Source organism: Pseudorca crassidens, chromosome 7 (assembly GCF_039906515.1).
Source record: "Pseudorca crassidens isolate mPseCra1 chromosome 7, mPseCra1.hap1, whole genome shotgun sequence".
NCBI lineage: Eukaryota > Metazoa > Chordata > Mammalia > Artiodactyla > Delphinidae > Pseudorca > Pseudorca crassidens.
In genome coordinates, this window is record NC_090302.1 from 19,552,989 (window position 1) to 19,572,851 (window position 19,863).

At 47.5% G+C, this 19,863-nt stretch overlaps 1 protein-coding gene across 4 annotated transcripts in view; it reads right to left on the reverse strand.

Moving 5' to 3' along the window:
* Positions 1 to 1,331: 1,331 nt before the first annotated feature.
* The window catches only part of TMEM268 (transmembrane protein 268), a 31,082-nt gene continuing 12,550 nt past the window's right edge, over positions 1,332 to 19,863 (reverse strand). For 3 of the 4 annotated variants that reach the window (XM_067743546.1, XM_067743545.1, XM_067743543.1), the window contains 7 exons: positions 16,751 to 16,860; positions 14,197 to 14,307; positions 12,990 to 13,139; positions 8,484 to 8,594; positions 7,595 to 7,675; positions 6,194 to 6,379; positions 1,332 to 3,432 (listed from right to left, as the gene is read on the reverse strand). In XM_067743546.1, coding sequence (XP_067599647.1) covers positions 3,253 to 3,432; positions 6,194 to 6,379; positions 7,595 to 7,675; positions 8,484 to 8,594; positions 12,990 to 13,139; positions 14,197 to 14,307; positions 16,751 to 16,860 — 929 coding nt within the window. In that variant the 3' untranslated portion in view covers positions 1,332 to 3,252. The remainder of the gene's footprint in view (positions 3,433 to 6,193; positions 6,380 to 7,594; positions 7,676 to 8,483; positions 8,595 to 12,989; positions 13,140 to 14,196; positions 14,308 to 16,750; positions 16,861 to 19,863) is intronic. The other variant, XM_067743544.1, reaches the window with a different exon arrangement.

Genomic DNA, 19,863 nt, shown 5'->3' on the forward strand with positions numbered 1-19,863 from the left:
CCCAACGTCACCAACCAGCTTGTGCCTAACTTCCCTGCTAGGGAAGCAGAATCTTCCCTAGATTAAAGAATAAAGACTAGAATCTTTATTCACATAAATACACCCCATGGTGCTGGAGTAACTGAGGTCTGACGCAGAATGAATAAACATTAACTGTTAATGAACTACATCATCCACAAAAGCGTAAGTCGGGCACCTACAGCATTTAAGACATAGTGAGAGATAAAAAAATAATAATAATAGCAACAATTTCTTGAGCGCTTACTCAAGTTTGCAACTCACAGTTGTAAGCACTTTACATTTTGTATACCATTTAATCGTCACAATCACCTGCCAGGTGGGCACACTTATCCCCATTCCACACTTGAGGACTGAGACCCGAGGATGGGAAGGACGCGGCCCCGAGGTGGCAGACCTTGGATTTGAATACGTGTGACTCTAGAATCCAAGCCCTCCGCTCCCACTTCACGACACGGCACCAACTTCTCCAGCTCCACGCCCGCCATCAACACAGAGCTTTGAAACGGCGCACACGTTCCTTTGTGGAATCTCATCTTCACAGCAACCCTGTGAAGCAGGCAAGACAGAGATCACAGAATTTTCTAAAAGAGGAAACTGAGGCTCAAATGAGAAGAAATGTACCTCATGGGCACACCTGAATGCCCTACCCACTGGGTGACACCACCAGAAACTCTAAAGAGAGGAAAAGGCAGGAAACAACACATCGAGGGTCCTTTAAGGAGGCTGTCAAATGGAGAAACTGCTGTTTGGTCAAAACACACATTTTTATTCTCTGCTATTATACTTACCAGGGTTTTATGGTTGGATGATAAATATGGGCTACTATTGATCACATTCACAGCCCACACTTCCGCTGTGGCAGGTGAGAAAGACAGTGATCGCCTTCATGAATAATTCTCATTGAGCAAAGCGGGCCGCAGCATTTGTCGGCTGACGAGAAACGCCTAAAAGAGCCATTTCCAAGGGCTAGTCTATGTACATGATTTCTCTTCTCTGGCCCAGAGAAAGTGAACAGTCAGATTCATCTCTTACATGGTAAGTCACCCACATAATTACATTTCATGTTCACCAGATTCATTTATAGAGTGAACTGACATTCAGAGAGGTTAACCTAGCCAAGGTCACACTGCTAAGAAGTAGCAGATCTGAAATGAGAATACAGCTCTCCTGCTGGCTAGGCCAGTGTTCCATCCAAAGGGGTATCAGGTCTGGGACACCTCACCTGTGTGGGTCTATAGAACCTTTCTGCATTGTAGATAAAGGCATAACAGAGAGAAAGGCCAAGGGTTAAAATGGAACAGAAAAAGATGGAAATTCCCAGATCTTTGGCTTTGAAAGGGCCATTAAGAATCATCCAATCTACCCACTATACAGATGTGTAGACTGAGGACCAGCCTAAAGTTACATAGCTGAAAGTGGCAGTTCAGGACCAGAACCCCAGTCTGTGACAACTTCATCATTCAACTGAGTACAGAGAGTAATTTGCAAAAGCTACTATAGAGATGACAAAGCACTCAGTCCACAGGATTTTTTTCCTTAGCAAGTCCAGGTCATGCACAAGAAGTACAAGGTGCAGTCTTTGTCCTTGAGGAGCTTATAGTCTAGCTAGAAGAATAGGTATATGCACAGGAAAACAGAATCAATAACATAAAACATGAGTAAAAGCAGCAACTACATCAAGAATTTAAAGGCCGCAGAGTCAGGAATTCCCTGGAGGTCCAGTGGTTAGGACTCGGTGTTTTCACTGCGGTGGCCTCGGTTCAATCCAAGGTCGGGGAACTACGATCCCGCAAGCCACGTGGCGTGGGAAAAAAAAAAAAAGTGAGATGATTTGGATTCATGGATTAAGAGGTAATTTTTAAAAAATAAAAATAAAAAAATAAAGGAGGCAGAGAGTGGCAGGTCTGGCTATGTTGAAAGGCTTCCTGAAGGAGGGGTAAGGAAAGCTGAGCATTAAAGCAGGCATAGGAGGGGGAGGGGCAAGATAGGGGGAGGGGATAAGAGGTACAAATTACCATGTATAAAATAAATAAGCTACAAAGATATATTGTACAACACAGGGAATACAGTCAATATTTTATAATAACTATAAGTGGAGTATAACGTTTAAAAATGGTGAATCACTATGTTGTACACCTGAACCTTGTATATATCTTACGTCAACCATACCTCAATTAAAAAAAATTTTTTTTTTACAAAAGCATGCATAGGAGTCCAGCACATACAAAGGAACAGGTATGTCAGTCCAGGAAAAGAGTTTCAACCTACGAAGGATTTTTATGGGCGATGAAGCCAAAATTGCAGATGAAGGCCAGGTCTTAGGTGCTGGGGAGCCTTTAAATGCCAGGCTAGGGCTTTTGGATTTGGGCCTAGGGAACAACGGGTCTTCAAACTTGTTCAGAAGCAGAGCACCCGGCAGCCTCTGAGCTCTTCATGGAATTCCACAAGTGACAGATTACGCTTCACTCCAGGACAGTGTTAGTGTCAAGGAACACACGGCCATTCTCTGTCTGCAGTATGAAACCATCCCACAAGCAAGCATGCTGTGAACAAAATATGTCCTCCAATCAGACAGGATCAGTCTCTTCCAAATATTCCCATTAGCAGTTACAGGCCGTCTGTTTCCTACTCCTCAAGGCCTGTGTGCTAGCATACAAGCCCAAGCGCCATCTTTTTTCAGAAAATGTAGGAAAGAAACAACTTAAAGATGGAGAACATTCTCAGAATTTACTTCTTCACTTCAGATTGGGAAGAGGCTTCTTATAATCTAAGGGGCCCAAGGCGATGCCACAAAGAGCAGTGTCCTCCCTGAGTCTCCATCTGACAAGAAGGGGGTGGGGACAGAAGCATCACCTGAGACCAAGCTTTGGACACACATTCAGTCCAGGCTGGTCATCTTCACATTTCCTGGGCTCTCCAGACAATGAAAGGGATGTGCGGGTGGCCCTTTCATCCATGCCCACAGTTCTAAGCAGCACAGAAAGTACCTCAGAGTGGGACCATCGGCTTCTGCAAAGGCCAGGGGCCAGTGTGGGATGTTGACAAGCCATTCTCGTGCAGGGTCCTGGAGTGAGCACAATATTCGCAGTGCTGACGTGACTGACAGCCTCAGAGTGCCCCCAGATGCTGCTCTCCTCGCCTAGGGCTCACCGTCGGCCACCTCGGGCTCCTGAGGCCTCCCTGACTTCTCACCTTCAGCGTTGGAAGAAGATGAGTACCTTCGTCCCTAGGTCACCTGGCCAGGAATGGGCAGCACCCTGTGCCCAGGATGTGGGCTTCTATGAGCTGGCAGGGGCATGGAATCCTTGGAGAGTCTGTGTGTCGTGTGCCCAATGCCTGGGGGAGCTGAGAGGTCACCAGGAGCCGGATGTAGTAGCCACCAAACACTGCCAGCAGCTGCTGGGCCATTTCCTGGAAGAGGTAGGGAAGCAGAGTGAGGGCCACAGAAAAGTGTCTAAAGCATGAGGGGTACGCCAAGTGGTCCTTACACCCCTGGACCAGCAGTAATGCTCACTAGGAAGAACCCGGCAAGGCCCTCACCCAGGACAGCTGCAAGATGCCTGAATCTGGTCTGGAACTCCAGCTCTCAAGCTCTGTGGAGCTCCTGCAGCCTCAGTTTCCACATCTCTGAGGTGGTAACCTAACGGCTAATAGGTGATAATAATGTGCACAAAAAAGCTAGGGAGCCTCAAAGCATTAGAGGAATTACCACTGGTTTATACCAGCCAATTGTGCGTGCACACACACACACACACACACACACACACACACATTTTTCCAGTTTCAAGTGTCTGTGATTTTGTAAAGTACATGACATCAAGGTAATGCACTTGAAGAAAATCACCAGTAAATGGAGGCATGGTTGGGGGAATACCCCTCTGACGGCAGGATTCTTCAAGTCATACACAGCAGTACCTGCTGAATTGCTTCAGACAGTACTCCTATATTAAAAGTGCTTATCAAAACTGGATTTAGCACAAAAAGACAAATACGGTATGATTCCACTTATATGAGGCGCAGAGAGCAATAAATTCATAGAGACAGAAAGTAGAATGGTGGTTTTCAGGGGCTTGATAAGGTAAAAGAATTTGTATTCAATGGGTATGCTGTTTCAATTTGGGAAGATGAAAAAGTTCTGGAGGAGGGTGTAGTGATGGTTGCACAACAATGTGAATGCGCTTACTGCTACTGAATCGTACACTTAAAAATAGTTAAGGCGGTGAATTTTATACTATGTATATTTTACTGCAGTGAAAAAAATTAAGAAGTGAAAAAGAGGAAAAAATTTTTTTAATTGTATTTAATGCATGCTCTTAACACATCTGGTCTCTAAAGTTCCATCCACCTGTCTGGCAGTTGGGATTCCAGCAAAGATGCTCCAGTTTCTTTTGTGTGGCATGGAAGTCTTTCACAGTACTTGTGTCCAGTCTGAATGTAATGAAGTAAAGTGTGGGTTACACCCAGCCTGTTTACGTCAATACAGTTAGGGGTCAAGAATAGGCTTTTAAATCAAAAGGGCCAAATGGGAATGTCAGCTCAGCCACCCTGGGATGGACCCTGAGCAAAGTCACTTCACCTCGCTTAGCCCACTTCCTCATCAGTAAGACAGAAAATCACAGCACCTTTCTGGTTGAGCTGGAGTGAGGACTAAAAGCACTAATGGATAGAAAGCCCAATACCGGATTCGCAATAAATGGCATCAATATCACTACCATTATCATTATTCAAAAAGTAGAAATTCCACCTAGCTCTGTAGGAGCCGTGTTTCCTTGGAGTTATCCTTTGTGCTAGAAAAATGTTGAAAACGTCAAACAGCCTGCCACTTACTAACTCAGATTGGTCTTCCCGCCCATTTATTCTAAAATTGATAACATAAGAAACAAAGAACTGTGACAAGAAATTGGCCTCCTGAGAATCATAGGACTGGTTTCTGCCTTGGACTTTGCCACATTCTCCCTTGTTCTGCGACCTTGGGTGAGTCAGCTGACCTCTTGGAAGCTTACTTCACCCATCAAGGAAGAAGGGAAGATAATCTATACTTCAGAGGATATGCTAAAGAATTTTATGCATGATAAAAACCTGTGAAAATGAAAGAGGTCATTATAACTGTTTCTCCGCCTTTTGCACACACTGGGTTCCTCCTGAAATATGACAGTCTGGCCCACGTTGAGACTTGGGCATTGCTTGTATTTTCCTTTGCTATTTTATAAGGGCAGCTACTTTAAAAACGTGCACACACACTGAGACTTGATATTCATGACAGGAAATTGTATTACTATTTGTTTGAATGAATTTGAAAAAATAATTTAAAAGACCCATCATAGTTAATGAGCTATTTCACATAAACCCAGACATGCATGCACAAGAAAGAACGTGATCTTATCAATCTTTTCAGCTCTTTGAAGAGATTAATATATTTATCATTTTCCCTCATAATGGTCCTATTTGCAGGTCCCCCCACTCCCCATCCATGCAAAAGGGAAAGTCTGGGCTGGTTTGGACCTTTAATCCCCAAATCTATTGGCTAAAAATAAAATGCAAGTGCTCTCCTGTATCACACCCTGCCGCAGGTCGCCCCTCACTGCATGTCTCCCAGACAGTGGGTCTGTCCTCATGGTGAGAAGAGGGTTGCACAAGCCGCAAACCACATTACCAGACTTCTGGTCTACTAGCTCTTGACCATACCCAACAGACAGCTTGGGTGGCAGGACCCAACAGAACTCTGGAGCAGGAGGAAATGGAATTCAACAGAGATGCATACAAGATTTAAATATCCAACTGCAATTTAAGGAGATGGATGGAGAGATGATAAATTGATTGATAGATTTAAAAATGATCCAAATATTCATCAACGTGTTTATGGTTAGGTAGGCTATGATCCATCAATATGCAACTACATATCCAATAGAACTACACAAAAGAATACTAAGATATTTTTTAAATGGGGTGAGGGGGCACCCAATAAGTATAAAATGATTCCTCTAAGCTATCTTTTAAAGTGCTGGGGTGAGGAAAAGAATATTGAAAACTGGTAGGCTAGAAGACGTGTATGGTCCCTACCAACCCAGTAAAGGCATGTCCCCAGGAATCTAGAACTTGAGAGCCCCACACGGACTCTATGCAAACACCTGGTTGGGGAGGAGGGGACCTGACTGGCCCAGGTGCCTGTTACCTCCGGCTCAGCCTCAGGAATAAGCTGGCGAAGCTCGGTCTGCATGAGTGGCCTCTCCGTGGGACGAGGACTGCTGGGCAGGAGAGGAGCTTCCTCCAGCAGGTTCTCTGGCCCCTCGGCCACCGTGGGGCTCACCCCAGTCTCCATGACAACACACAGCTGGCTCAATCTGCTTCTCAGCAAGGACTGCAAAGGAAACAGAGAGGGGCTCGGTGGTTAAGTTAGGTGGCTGGAGGATGCCGGGTGGTTCCCTGAGCCGCAGACCCACACAGGACGGATAGACCGTCTACAGACTCAGATGCTGACCTCAGGAGACTCTGGAGAGATCAGATCATTCCTGCAAAAGTATGTTCAGAAGCACTTTTCCTTCCATGCTCTCATCTGCTCCTCAAAGCAGCCTGGGACGTGGGAATCTTTACCCATATGCTGCAGATGAGCAAACTGGAGCTCAAAGGAATTGCCCAAAGCCACACAGGAACCAATGGGTCCGGATCAGGGCTAAGCCACGATCCTGACTTCAAAGCCAACTACAGCACTTGCAGGGGCCCGAAAATGGATCCCAGGGAAGAAGCACAGGGCTCGAGGACAGGCGAGCTGGGCTCCAAACTTGGCATCACCAACCAGCTATGCGGCTTCTCAGAGCCTCAGTTTCCTCCTCTGTGGAACTGGAGCAAACTCTCCCCGTTCCTTCTCAAAACATTCAGGATTTCAAACGAGTGAAAGTCATCTAAATATACGGTATTTTCCTCTGCCAGAATCTTTATTATTGTTGTTGTTATAAATGAAATATATTCTCACTGTTATTCATTATTATTATAGATAAAATTTATATTCACTGTAGAAAATGTGGAAAATGCGACTAGTTAAAAAGGAAAAGAGGACTCCCCTGGTGGCACAGTGGTTAAGAATCCGCCTGCCAATGCAGGGGACATGGGTTCGAGCCCTGGTCCAGGAAGATCCCACATGCCGCGGAGCAACTAAGCCCGTGTGCCACAACTACTGAGCCTGCGCGCTAGAGCCCGCAAGCCACAACTACTGAGCCCACGCGCCACAACTACTGAAGTCCAAGCGCCTAGAGCCCATGCTCTGCAACGAGAGAAGCCACCGCAATGAGAAGCCCGCGCACCGCAACGAAGAGTAGCCCCCGCTCGCCACAACAAAGACCCAACGCAGCCAAAAATTAAATATAAATAAATAAATAATTCTATTTAAAAAGAAATTCTTTAAAAAGGAAGAGAAAAACAGCCATAATTCCCTAGGCAAAAACAACCATGACTCCACAGAGGTATTCTTCCCTCCAAGTAACTTTTCCTTAGACACTTGTTCCAACGCTGAGGTAATGCAATCTATACAACCTAGCCTCCTGGTTTATTTTTTTGCTTTTCACTTAAGGTATCTCACCTCTTGGCTCGTCTTCATTTCTCGAACATGGTCGGACAAAAACTGCACACAGGTCTCCAGGTCGAAGTAGACAAACCAGAGCTGGGGAGAGAAGCAGCCGTGACTGCTGAGGCCAAAGCCCACCCGACCTTGAACTCTCCATCTCTGAGACGGGCCTCACCTCCTGCCTCCTCGCTGCAGGCTTGCCCTTCTGGGGATGACCAGATTCATCCCGGTCTCCGGCGTGAGCATGCCATTCTGCTCTCTCCCAGAGCCCCCCCGCCCCCTGGCACGATGGGGTCTGGTAGACAAGTGGCTTCGTGTGCAGATTTGGAAAATGTCGAACCCTGTGCCCGCTGGGGGCCCACCCGTACCCACACCCTGGGCCCCTCAGCAGCTAAGAATGAGGACGTGGTGCTGAGGAGATTGATCAATCCTCCCAGGCAGACCCCAGCCAGGCTCAGGCGCCCTGGGCCTCAACCAGCCCAGCTGTGTCCCAGACCCACTGTGTGACCTCTCTAGTCACTTCAGATCTCCCCATTGCCTTGGGGCCAAGAAAACAACCATGCCAGGAGGACAAGGCCCTCAGGGTCTGACCTGCCTCCCCAGGGACCTTGTCTGGGTACTGAGGGCTCGAAACAGAGGAGGCCCCATCTCTTTGCTGAATAAATGTTCAATGAGGAATGTGGCTTGGATGGTCGCCGAGCTTCCCTTCCAGCCCCGCCTCGTGGAGGTTCTAGGCTGCTGGTTACCACCCAGAGAGGAGTCTCCAGAAAGAAACACTGGAGCAGAGAGGAAGGAGGGGCTGCCGACGCCATCTCCATTAGCAGACTCCGGGAGACACTGCACAGACTGGGAGAGCCCAGCCCCAAAGTGGGTCCACTGGAGAGGTCACTCCGAGACACAGTACCTGAATCACACTCTGGCAGCCTTCCACCGTGTCTGTCACCCCCAACAGCACCCGGTGTCTCAGGAGGGCTCCGTTGGCAGCCGCCAGCCTCAGATCCGTGTTGGCGTTGGCCTGTAAGACAAACGCCAGCCCCATGGCCCAACCTCCATGCTGCCGGGGAGCTCTTGGGCCTGAGCAATAACCACACACTGTCCCTCCCCGAGACACCACGGGACAATCCTGGTCTCCAAGACACATCCATTGTCTCCCCCATAAAACAGACTGTGGCATTGTTGGGACAATAAATTCAACAGTGTCAGAGAGCTTCGGGTGAAGCCCAGCTCTGCTACTTCCCAGCGGTGTGGCCCTGGACAAATGTGTCCCTTCTGAGTCTTGCTTTCTTCAGTTGTTGAAGAAGGATAAAAAGCATCTCCGGCCCTTAGGAACATGGTGAGATTGAACTGAGATTGTGTGTGTGACGCACTTAACCCGGTGCCTGGGACACAGTCGGGGGCCACACATATCTGAGGGAGGAGGGGGTTGGAGAGCTTTGAGCATCGATCGTGGAAATAAAGCACCTACTTTCCATACTACCTAACCCAGTGACTGGCCCTCGGAGCGGGGCTCTGGGAATCCATCTCCTTCTTTTCCCACCAGAACCAACTGACGCCATGGATGACAAAGTAGGTGCTAAGCAGACCGGGCAGGAGAGGAGAGGAAGGGTGACAGGACCCAAAGCTCTAAGCAGACCGGGCAGGAGAGGAGAGGAAGGGTGACAGGACCCAAAGCTCTATAAGACCCTACAAGGACTTTCAGATGCAATTAGAAGGCAACCCAATGGTCCCCAAAACAGGAAGGACCCCTGTAGGGAGCTTCTGAATGTGTGAGAAGGCCCTTACGGTTGTCACAGGCACAGGACAGGCAATGCTGGCATTTAGGGACGAGGACCAGGGATGCTAAACACATGACTTCCACTGTAGGCCACGTCCCATGACAGAGAATTTTGCACGTGGAAGAACTGTCCCCCAGCCTACCTGAACCCTAAATGTCCCACTGGGCACGAGCACATGTGAAAAACTCTCTTCATAATTCTCTGACTGGCCAACCTAATTCCATTTTACATATAAACCTAAAGTGTTTTGTGAACAGGTTTTAAAATACATTGAATTTTCCAGGAATGCCACACCTCGTTTATTGCATTTCGTTTTATTGCGCTTTACAAATACTGCCTTTTTTTTTTTTTTTTTTAACAAACTGAATGTTTGTGACATCCTGAGTCGAGCAAGTCTATTGACGCCATCTTTCCACTAGCGTTATTTTTTAACTAAGGTATGTGCATTGCTTTTTTTTAGACATAGGGCTTTTACACACTTAATAGACTACAGTTTAGTGTAAACATAACTTTTATATGCACTGGAAAGCCAAAAAATTCATGTGACTCTCTTTACTGTGATATCCGCTTTATAGCAGTGGTCTGGAACCAAACCCACAGTATCTCCAAAGTCTGCCTGTATTATAAAAATCAAGGGGTGATTATATTTTGTTTTGCCTAGAACTTTAGCAAGGGTGTTCACCCTTTCAGAAACCCCTATCACCAAGATTTCAGGTCCTGACTCCATCTCTTAACTACCTATATAACCCTGGGCAAATTAGTCACCATCTCTGCCTCCACACCCTCACGTCCAAATTGGAGATAACACCCCCTAACAATAAGGGTTAGAATAGGGATAAAATGAGTTAATACACGTAGGACACCTGGAAGAATGAACACTCGATATATGTCACCTAGTAATATCTTTATGATGACAATACTCAACTGAAAACACCATGTTTTCCACTGTACCATGTTGGCCACAAACGAATATTTTTAGGAATTTTCAACATACCCTAGTGATGTGTTTTACTCTCTAGGGGATAAAAGACAGAGTCTTGCCTGCCTTCATAAGCCTTCTGATCTTGAAAAAGGCTAATAATGACCCAAACAAGGGGAAAACAAGGCAGTGTGTACAAATGCTGAGGCTCTCAAGGATGCTATGTGATGCGGGTAGGACACAAACAGTAAGAGTGACAATGGTCAGGAAGGGGGATCTGCATGGTCCTGAGAGATGAGGGATCCGAGGATAAAGAAGTCCTTGAGCTGAGGCTCAGAGGAAGACCTGAGCAAGGCTGTGTGACCACAGACTAGTTACTTAACCTCTCTGAGCTTTGGTTTCACCACTAGTGAAGAGTAAATAATCATAACAGTTGATACATAGTGAGCATTTATGTAACACCAAGTAAGATTATAAGCACGTTGCATGTATTATTAAGTCATTTAGTTCTCCCAACAATCCTATGAGGGAGCTAAAATTATTATCCCATTGTACAGATGAGAAAACTAAGGCCCTGAGAGGTTAAATAATAAATCACCCCAAGCTGCAGGGCTAGCAAATGGCAGAGGTACCCTGCCTCCTTGTGAGGTTGTTGTTGGGCATGGATATCAGGCCCCAAACACAGAACACATAATAAGTGCTCATTAAACGATGGTCATATGAGAAAGTAAGGATACTGGAGGGGATCAACAAACAGTGATGACAGAAGGGCTATTATGTACCTGGGGCCTCCACGCTGCCCCTACACGTAAAGATCCAGGGTCTTGTTTGTCTCTGTGCCCTGTGCCTGGCACATCTCCTAGGCACTTGCGGAGGCTTCATAAATGCCAGCTGAATAAGGAAGAAAGGGAGGAAGGAGGCAGAGAGCCACAGCAGGCATTCCCTGAACTGCCTCCCTGAAGCACCTGCCAGGTGCCAGATATTTTGCTTGCTCCTGATAAAGCAGGGCACTTTGCTTCTTCCTCCTCCCCAAGAGAAGGTTCTTGCTGCAGAAGCAGCCAGCCCCACTGATTTTTTTATAGGCCAAACACAGGGGCCATGAGAGCTTCAGCAGAGCCCAAGGGCAGCATTATTCTGTCAGCCTCATCGCAAAGCCCGACAAAGATCCTTTCAGAATGATTAAGCCATGAAGTTCCTATTTGTCCCTGTGAGCACAGGCACTAAATGGAACTCATACCCCTGAACCCTGACCACATTTCCCAACATCCCGCCCTCTCCTCCTGAGTGAGGCAAGAGTGGAGTGTTTGCTAAAGATCTCAAAGTCCAGCTCTGTGCCAGGTGCTAGGGGAGCTTCTGAAGCAGCTGGAAAGATAGCGGAGGGGTGGTTGCCAGAATAAGGGTCCCCCAAGGATGTGTAAATCCTACTTCCCAGAACCTGTGAATTTGTTACTTGGCACAGAAAAATTAAGGGTGTAGATGGAATTAATGTTGCTAATTAGTTAGCCTTAAAATGGGAAGATTGTCCCAGATTATCTAGACAGCCCAATGTAATCACAGGGGGCCTTGAAAGTAGAAGAGGGAGACAGAAGACTCAGAGTCAAGAATGCGAGAAGGACTCAACCCACCACTGCTGGCTTTGAAGATGGAGGAAGGGGCCATGAGCCAAGGAACGCAGGTGGCCTCCAGGAGCTGGAAAAGACAAGGAAACAGATTCCCCCCCTAGAGGCTCCAGAAAGGAGGCAGCCCAGCCCCGTCAAACTTTTAAACTACAGAACTGTAACACAACACATTTCGGTTGTTTTAAGCCACTACATTTATGGTTATCTGTTACAGCCACAGAACACCAATAGAGTTGGGTATTGACTGAGAATGTGGCTTGGAATCTGAGCGTCCTGGCCTTGAATTCGAGCTCTGCTATTTATTAGCAGCATGACCTTGGACTACTTCTTGGGCCTTTCGGAGCCTCGGGTTCCTCACCTGCAAAATGAACGTAAAAGCCTCTACCCAGAGGTTTACTGGGGGGTTTAATGAGTTAATGGATATAAAGCATTTAGTAGATGACCTACCACATATGAAGTGCTCAACAGTAACAAAAGACAGATGTTGAAGAAGCAGAAGACAATTAGCAAACCATACATTAAGCCAGGGGCTATCGATCTCCTTTGTGAATGAGATCAGGAATCAGAGGGTTCAGGCTTTGAACCTCCACTCTGCCACTCAGAGTGGGATTGGGACAAGTTACCTAAACTCCCTGATCACCCACCCACTCTCTGCCTCAGAGGTCGTTACTGGGGTTAAATGAGACACAACTGTCAACCAAGCACCAGGTAGAGTCCATCCACCTCTCCCCAGGTACCCCATGCTGTGAGGTGGGTCCAGGAAACACCCTCGCTCACAGGGCCGTGGCGAGCACCCAGGCAGAGGAGGTGCATGGAAGGGCTCAGTCGCCTCAAAGTGTCATCCTCCCCGCTCCCAGACTCTCTCAAAACACAGCCTGCTTCCAGAAAAACAACCCACAGGCATCAGAGAGAAAAACAGGAAGGATTTAATCACACGTGTGATTTGATTTCTTTTAGTCACTGGGCACATGGGCCAGGGTGAATTTTCATGGTTGGGGAAATTCTTTGAAGCAGGTAAAAGAAAAATCTGACTTGGGATTATCCTGTCCACACAGCCTTTCTGGAGGGAGCATGGCTGGAGTCCCCGGATGTCTTACCTTCCTCTGGTGTCTCTCGAAAATGAGCACAAGAGTCAGGGTCAGGCTCATGGCAGCCAGGGTCACGAGCAGCACACCCACCCAGTGGTTCCCCAGGGCGAACATCTGGCTGGTGGAGTAGATGTTGGCCCATACCACCACGTAGAACACCTGCAAGAAGCCAGAGAAAGGGCACCATCAGCAACACCAGTCCTCAAACGAAGCCGCTCCATTCCAAGGGACACCCTCTGGCCACTTCTGACGCCCTCCATGGATGCGCGAGCTCACAAGGCCAGTCAGAGACTGATGGGGGCGGGAGATTGGGGTGGTCTGTGGGAATGGGCCCTTGTTCTTTGTTCAAAAGCAAAGGGAGAGGCAAGGGGTTAGAATAGCCACTCCAAATCCTTGCTTACTCTGAATTCAAATAAAACAGAAAAGGGGGGGGGGGCTTGGGAGTGAGATAAATTTGAATCAGAAGCCCACGTTCATCCTTCAACAGCTAGGTGGCCTTAGACAAGTTGTAACAACTCTCTGGGCCTCAGTTTCCTCATCCGTAAAATGGGGATAATAATACCTACTTCACAGTGTTGTTATAAGGGTTAATAAGATAACCTATGTAACAGCCTAGCACTTCTTAGGAAATCAGTAACTGCCAGTGGCCATCCCTTCCCCTCCCAGAAGCAGGACATGGGAGTCAAGAGTGCTTTTTGACCATTTATACATGCAGAGGAGTGGCAGGTCACAGTGGTTAAGAGCACAGATGCAGAAACCAGAGTGCCCGGGTTCCAACACTGGCTGCGCCATATTCTGTCTGCCTGTGTGTGTTTACGTACATATATAGGAGTATACATATGTTTATATGTATACACACACACATATGTGACTAGAGCCGAAATAGACCAATCTGTTGAACAGATGGGGAAACCAAGTGCCAGAGAGGAGGAAAGCCCTGACAAAGCCAGACACTGAGCCCAGAGCCTCAGTGGTGGGTCTACAGATTCCCAATCCCCCAGCTCTGGCCTTAATAAACCCTGCCTCCCATCCTCTGCATGGGGAGCTGGTTACAACTCTCCCCCATGAATCTCCTCTTACACCAAACCCAGGTCCAGGTGTACTGCTCTCTCCCAGGCAGCCCAGCCACCAGCCCCCAAACCCGTGACCCACACCAACAGGCTCCAGGGCACTGCGCCGAATTTAGCAGTGCCTCAGAGGCCTCCCTCGCTCTTACCACAGCGAAGGCCAGCCGCATAGGCCTCGAGTTGTAGATGATGTATCTTCTCACTTGGGGCTCCAAGAGGGCACTCTCAGCCAGGCTCCTGTACTGCTCAGCCGGGACCTGCTTGGCCACCCAAGGGAAAGAGACCTGTCAGCCACGGAGAACCACACCCCACTCCTTCCCACCAGCAGGGGTGTTGTGGCCAGTTCACGTGGCTATCACGTGGAAGGGGGGTGAGGTGCATTCCTGGCTGCCCCCAAAGGCAGAATGGGGAGCATGGAGCACGGCGTGGCAATCACAGGGTGCAGCTTCCAGCTCAGAGAAGGACAGGCACCACTGGGGAGATGGGACAGCTCGAGATCCAGGAGGACATCCAGGAGAGGGATCCCTGTAGCCCAAGGCTCAGCACCTCACAGCAGATCCAGGATAGCCTAATGGTTAAGGTGCAGGCCATGGAGTCAGCCAGCCATCAATAATAAAATAATAAAATTTTTAAAAATAAATAAATAAGATAAAATGAGGATAATCAAAGTACAACTTGTAGAGGTGACAGGCATATTAAATAAGATAATACATATACAATATTTACAATAAATACAATAAATATACGTATAGTATGTAGACACATATTATCTGGACATCTTTGGGGGCCTCTGTTCTCTTACTTAGATAGATATGTGTGTCTAAGTGTATGTGTACACAAGCCCGGTGCTGGTTCCGTAGTGAACACTTGATACACAAGTGTTATTCTCAAACTGTACCATCAATAACTATTAATACAGTCCAAGATACTGAAAATTCACATCTTCCTGCCCAAACAAAAAATGTCATAGAGCAAAGGTCCTATGAGAATGGATTGCTTAAGAACACAGAATTTAATCATTAGAGATATTTAGGAACATGGTAGAACAAGATGTAAACTGTTCATCAGTTAAGAAAACCCAATCTGAAGACAACTGTTTAAGAAAAATGTTCTTTTTGTACAAAGGCTGAAAGGAAGCGTGAGAAGCAAAACCAGCTCATGTGCTGATGTGGGGCTAGTACTGTCAACTTGGAAAGTTTCCCTTTAATGGTGATAAAATGTTGTTTTAAACCATAATGCAATTCTGTTTTAAAGGAGTAAACTCTCAAGTCTTCAAGGTAAAATTAGCAATGTAGCTTCCTCAGCCATAAATAATCCTCCCTGGGCAGTGAAGATGAAGGCCTAATCATGCTGGAGAATTTGAGAAGAGCAAGAACCACACCTGTGGGAACTTAATAGCAATACCACAATTTATTGAACATTTACTATGTGCCAGGGCCAGTGCAAGTGTTCCTCGAGCACTACTTCTCTTAATCCATACAAAAACCCTGTGTAATAGGTATTAATATTGCCCTCGTTTTACAGATGATGAGACTGTGGCTCAGAGAGGTTAAGTCACCTGCCTAAAGTCACCCAGGCAGTAAGCAGTTGAGCTGGATCTGCATCCAGGTCTAGGAACCCCCGTGAAGCCTATGCCTCGAATCACTATGCTTGAAGGTACTGCATTATCATCTAATGAATTCACGCACCCTTCCCTTTGCAGAAGCAGTTCCTTCTCCTAAAATGCCCTTCCTCCTGTCCACCCAGCAAACTCCTTTTTTTCCTTCAAGAGCCCAGGTCAAGTATCTGCTCCTCTGCAAAGCTTTTGTTAGAATGAATAAAGGAAATCTCATTTATACTGGAGTTGGGAAGGCCAGAAGGAGGTGCTCTCATGCCCTACCACTCATTGTCATCCGCAGACTCCAAACGCGAAGAGAATCACCTTGCATCTCCAACAGGAAGAAGGTCGGTTTCTGCCTTTTACTACCTCAGCAGGAGGAAGATTTTCTCCTCGCCTGGCAATAGCCCAGCCAACCAGAGGCTGTCACAACTCAGCCAATGAAAAGCCACTACACTTGGAACCCCCAGTTTCCCCCACTGGCCTCCTTGTTTACAAGAGCCCCTCCCAACTTCTCTTTAACCTCTATAAAACAACAGTCCTTTCCTTCGTTTCTCCAGACTTGCCCAGTTTTTACTATAGCATGCCTGTCCTGAATTGCAACTTTCTGCTATTACCGAATAAACCCATTTTGCCAGTATAATAACGGGCTGCTTTAGTTATAAGGCGGACACTTTCATAACCACTGCTCCCTGAGCTGAGTTTATCACTTTCTCCTGTGAGTGTCTTCAATGTCTTGTGCATCCCTCTACTGCAGCACTTATACCATACTGTTCTGCTTTACCTGACGCATGTCTATCTCACCCACTGGGCTCTGTGAGCAGTGTGACACCAGGCACGGGGACCTAGTCACCTCTGTAGTACTCAGTGACCGCCTAAGTGGCCAGCACAGGGTGGACACCCCAAAACACACATCTGTTAAGTTAATTAATTGGAAGGAGAGGACATCTTCCTTATATTCCCTACCATGTTGAGCACAGGGTAGGTGTTTAATAAAAATGTTGTGAATAATTGGATAATAGAATAGATAGATGGACAGACAGGTGGATGGATGGATGGATGGATGGAAGAAAAAGTACTAAGGACTCCATAAAGTCAGCGCTCACCTGAATGCCCCAGGTCTGCAGTTGTTCTTCGGCGGCTCCCAGATCGAAGGAGATGGGTGCACAGGTATTGTCAATCCGGAGAACTGTGAGGACCTGGCCGTTGTGGAGCTCTGAAAGCAGACCAGGAGCTTCATCGGGCTGAGCAATAAGGACTTTGGGTGAGCCCAGACCTTGACGGCATCACCTCCTCTGGCCTTGAGAACATTCTCATGGCGAGGAGGGACTTGCCATCCTCCAACTCCTACGGGAGAAGGACTGGACTTGACTGGAAAGCTCCCAGGAGACAGAACTGAGGCCGGAGGCTTTTAGGACATTATTTGAGACCATCAAAGGAAGAACTTCTCAAGAATGTGAGCTCTGTCCACACAAAGTCTGGGAGGTAGTGGGCTCCCCCTCACAAGGGATATTTAAACAGAGATTGAACAACTAATTACACTGAGGAGATGATCCAGCAGACATTTATTCGAGGATGGCAAAGGAAGTGCAACCAAACAACTTACATCCCTGGTGGGCTCGGAGTCTAAGTAAGAGGTAACAATGTGGTAGGCACAACAGTGAACCCCCAAGGATGTCCCCACCCTAACCCCCAGAACCTGTGAATACGTTATCTTACACGGCAAAGGAGAATGGGGGTTGCAGGTGAACTTAATGGTATTAATCAGCTGGCCTGAAATAGGGAGATTATCCTAGATTATCTGGGTGGGCCCACTGTAATCACAAGGATCCTCAAAAGTGGAAGAGAGGGAATTCCCTGGCGGTCCAGCGGTTAGGACTCCACGCTTTCACTGCTGAGGGCACAGGTTCGATCCCTGGTTAGGGAACTAAGATCCCGCATGCCACTCAGCGCAGCAAAAAAAAAAAAAAGTGGAAGAGGGAGGCAGCAGAAGAGCCAGGAGGGATGTGACTACGGAAGAAAGGTACAGAGAGATGGAACATTACTGGCTTTAAAATGGCGGAAGGCGACTTCCCTGGTGGTCCAATAGTTAAGAATCCACCTTCCAATGCAGGGGACGCAGGTTCGATCCCTGGTCGGGGAACTAAGATCCCACATGCCACGGGGCAACTAAGCCCAAGTGCTCTAGAGCCCGCGCGCCACGACTAGAGAGAAGCCCGTGTGCCGCCCGCACGCTGCAACTAAAACCCGACGCAGCCAAGTAAATAAATAAATATAAAATTTAAAAAAACAAATGGCGGAAGGCTTCAGCAGCCAAGGACTGTGGGTGGCCTTTAGATGCTGGAAAAGAAAAGGAAACAGATTCTCCGCTGGAGCTTCCTAAAGGAATGCAGCCTTGCTGACCAGGGCTGTCAGGCTGTGAGCCGACAGTCTGGCCAGTGTCAGACTTCTAACCTACAGAACTGTAAGAGAAGAACTGCATTTGCTAAGCCACTGTTAGTGGCACCTGTTACAACAGTCACAGAAAACTAATCTGCTGACTTACAGGCAAGCCCTCCCCCGTGTCTCTGCACTCGCTCAACATTTTAAAAGCATATATCAAGTGAAGTCATACCTCAAAAACACACATCATCTCAGGCTTGTCACAATGGCTATCAAATTTATTCGAGGATGCCCTGCAGGGCTGCAATGAAGCCAGACCAGGAGACCCGAGGGAGGCCAGCTACAGTGAAATCCCCTCGGGTCCAGGGAGGAAGGGCAGCAGAAAGAAGCCAAACCAACTTCCCTTCTGAGTAGAGAAACTCTGAACAGAAGGACCGAGATCTCCTTCCATCACGTATGAGGCCCAGGGAGCCACCAGAGAGCAGCCAGGGCAGCTGCTGCAGGGTAGTCCAGCCCTGAGATTCTATGATCCCAGCGTTCAGCCACGCAGGGCTGGGAGCTGAATATTTCAGCACGTTTTCTGTAGCTGTTGCTCAGAAAAGGAGGCAGGACTGAAGGGATTAAACCATGAACGTGTTACCTGCTGGCTCAGGGCCCAGCTCGGGGTTAATCCCTGAGTCTTAAAGCAAAATGACTAGCTCTACCTTCCTGGGAATCCCTGGCCCACCCAAACGCTCCTCTAACCCCTCACCCCGTCCATCCCTGGGCCCTGCCACCTGGGCCAACAAAATCTCTCCCAGCTCCGTGCACCCCTTGGTATCTTCACCACAACCCTAGGCCAGGCTCCCTTCACCTCTCCCTGTACCTGCCGTAGTCTCCTAACTGGTTTCTCCAACCTGCTCTTCCTCTTACGATGCATTCACACAGCAGCCAGAGCACAGATCAGATTAATACAAATTCTCTGAGTAAAACTTTCAAGAGCCTCCCAGTCCTCTGGCAAAAACCAACCTCCTTACCAAGCTCCCCCGGCCCTTCGAAGAACTAGCCTCCTTCCAAGCTCACCTTGAAGCCTCAGCCTCACTCTGTGTCTTGCCACCCCAGCCTCCTTAGCCCCTTGGACATGTAGTGTTCTCTCCCACCCCAGGGCCTTTGTGCATGCTCTTCCGGCTCTCTCCCTAGAACACATCCACCTAGCCTCACTCCGTTATATCCAAGTCATCATTTGTGTTCCAGCTTATTAATCCCTTGCCCAGGAAGTCTTCCCTGACATTCTAAACTCGTAGCAGATCAAATCTGTCTGATAAACCTGCCCATAACTACATGCTCTCCTCCTTTATGCTTATTGAAGATGAGCACATGTGTATGCAATTACTTGATTAAAGTCCACTGTCTCCATCAGACTATATACTCCCACATTGGTTTTGCACATCACTGAATCCCCTGAGCTGGGTTCAGTGCCAGGTGTACAGTAGGCACTAAATAAATGCTTCCTGTGTAAATGAGGTGGGGAAAGCACAAGCTAGATGCTTTGGGGTTCAAATGGTAACTCAGCCTCTCACTAACAGAGCACCTTGAAGAAACAATTTAATCCCTGGCCATCCCCTTAGAGGATGATTATATCCACTGTGGAGGATTTTGCAAATAATTAAGATGATGAAAATTAAGCGCTTGGTGCAAAATGGGTACTGAATGACTGGCTGCTACTGTTGTCATAATTTAAAAGCCAGCTTGTCAAAGCTCCTAAGTTACCATAAAGGCACACCAGTTTAGCTGTGTTGGTTTTTACCTTCCCACACCTTGTTCCAGAAAGGATTTAAAGTGGCTTCATAAAATAAAA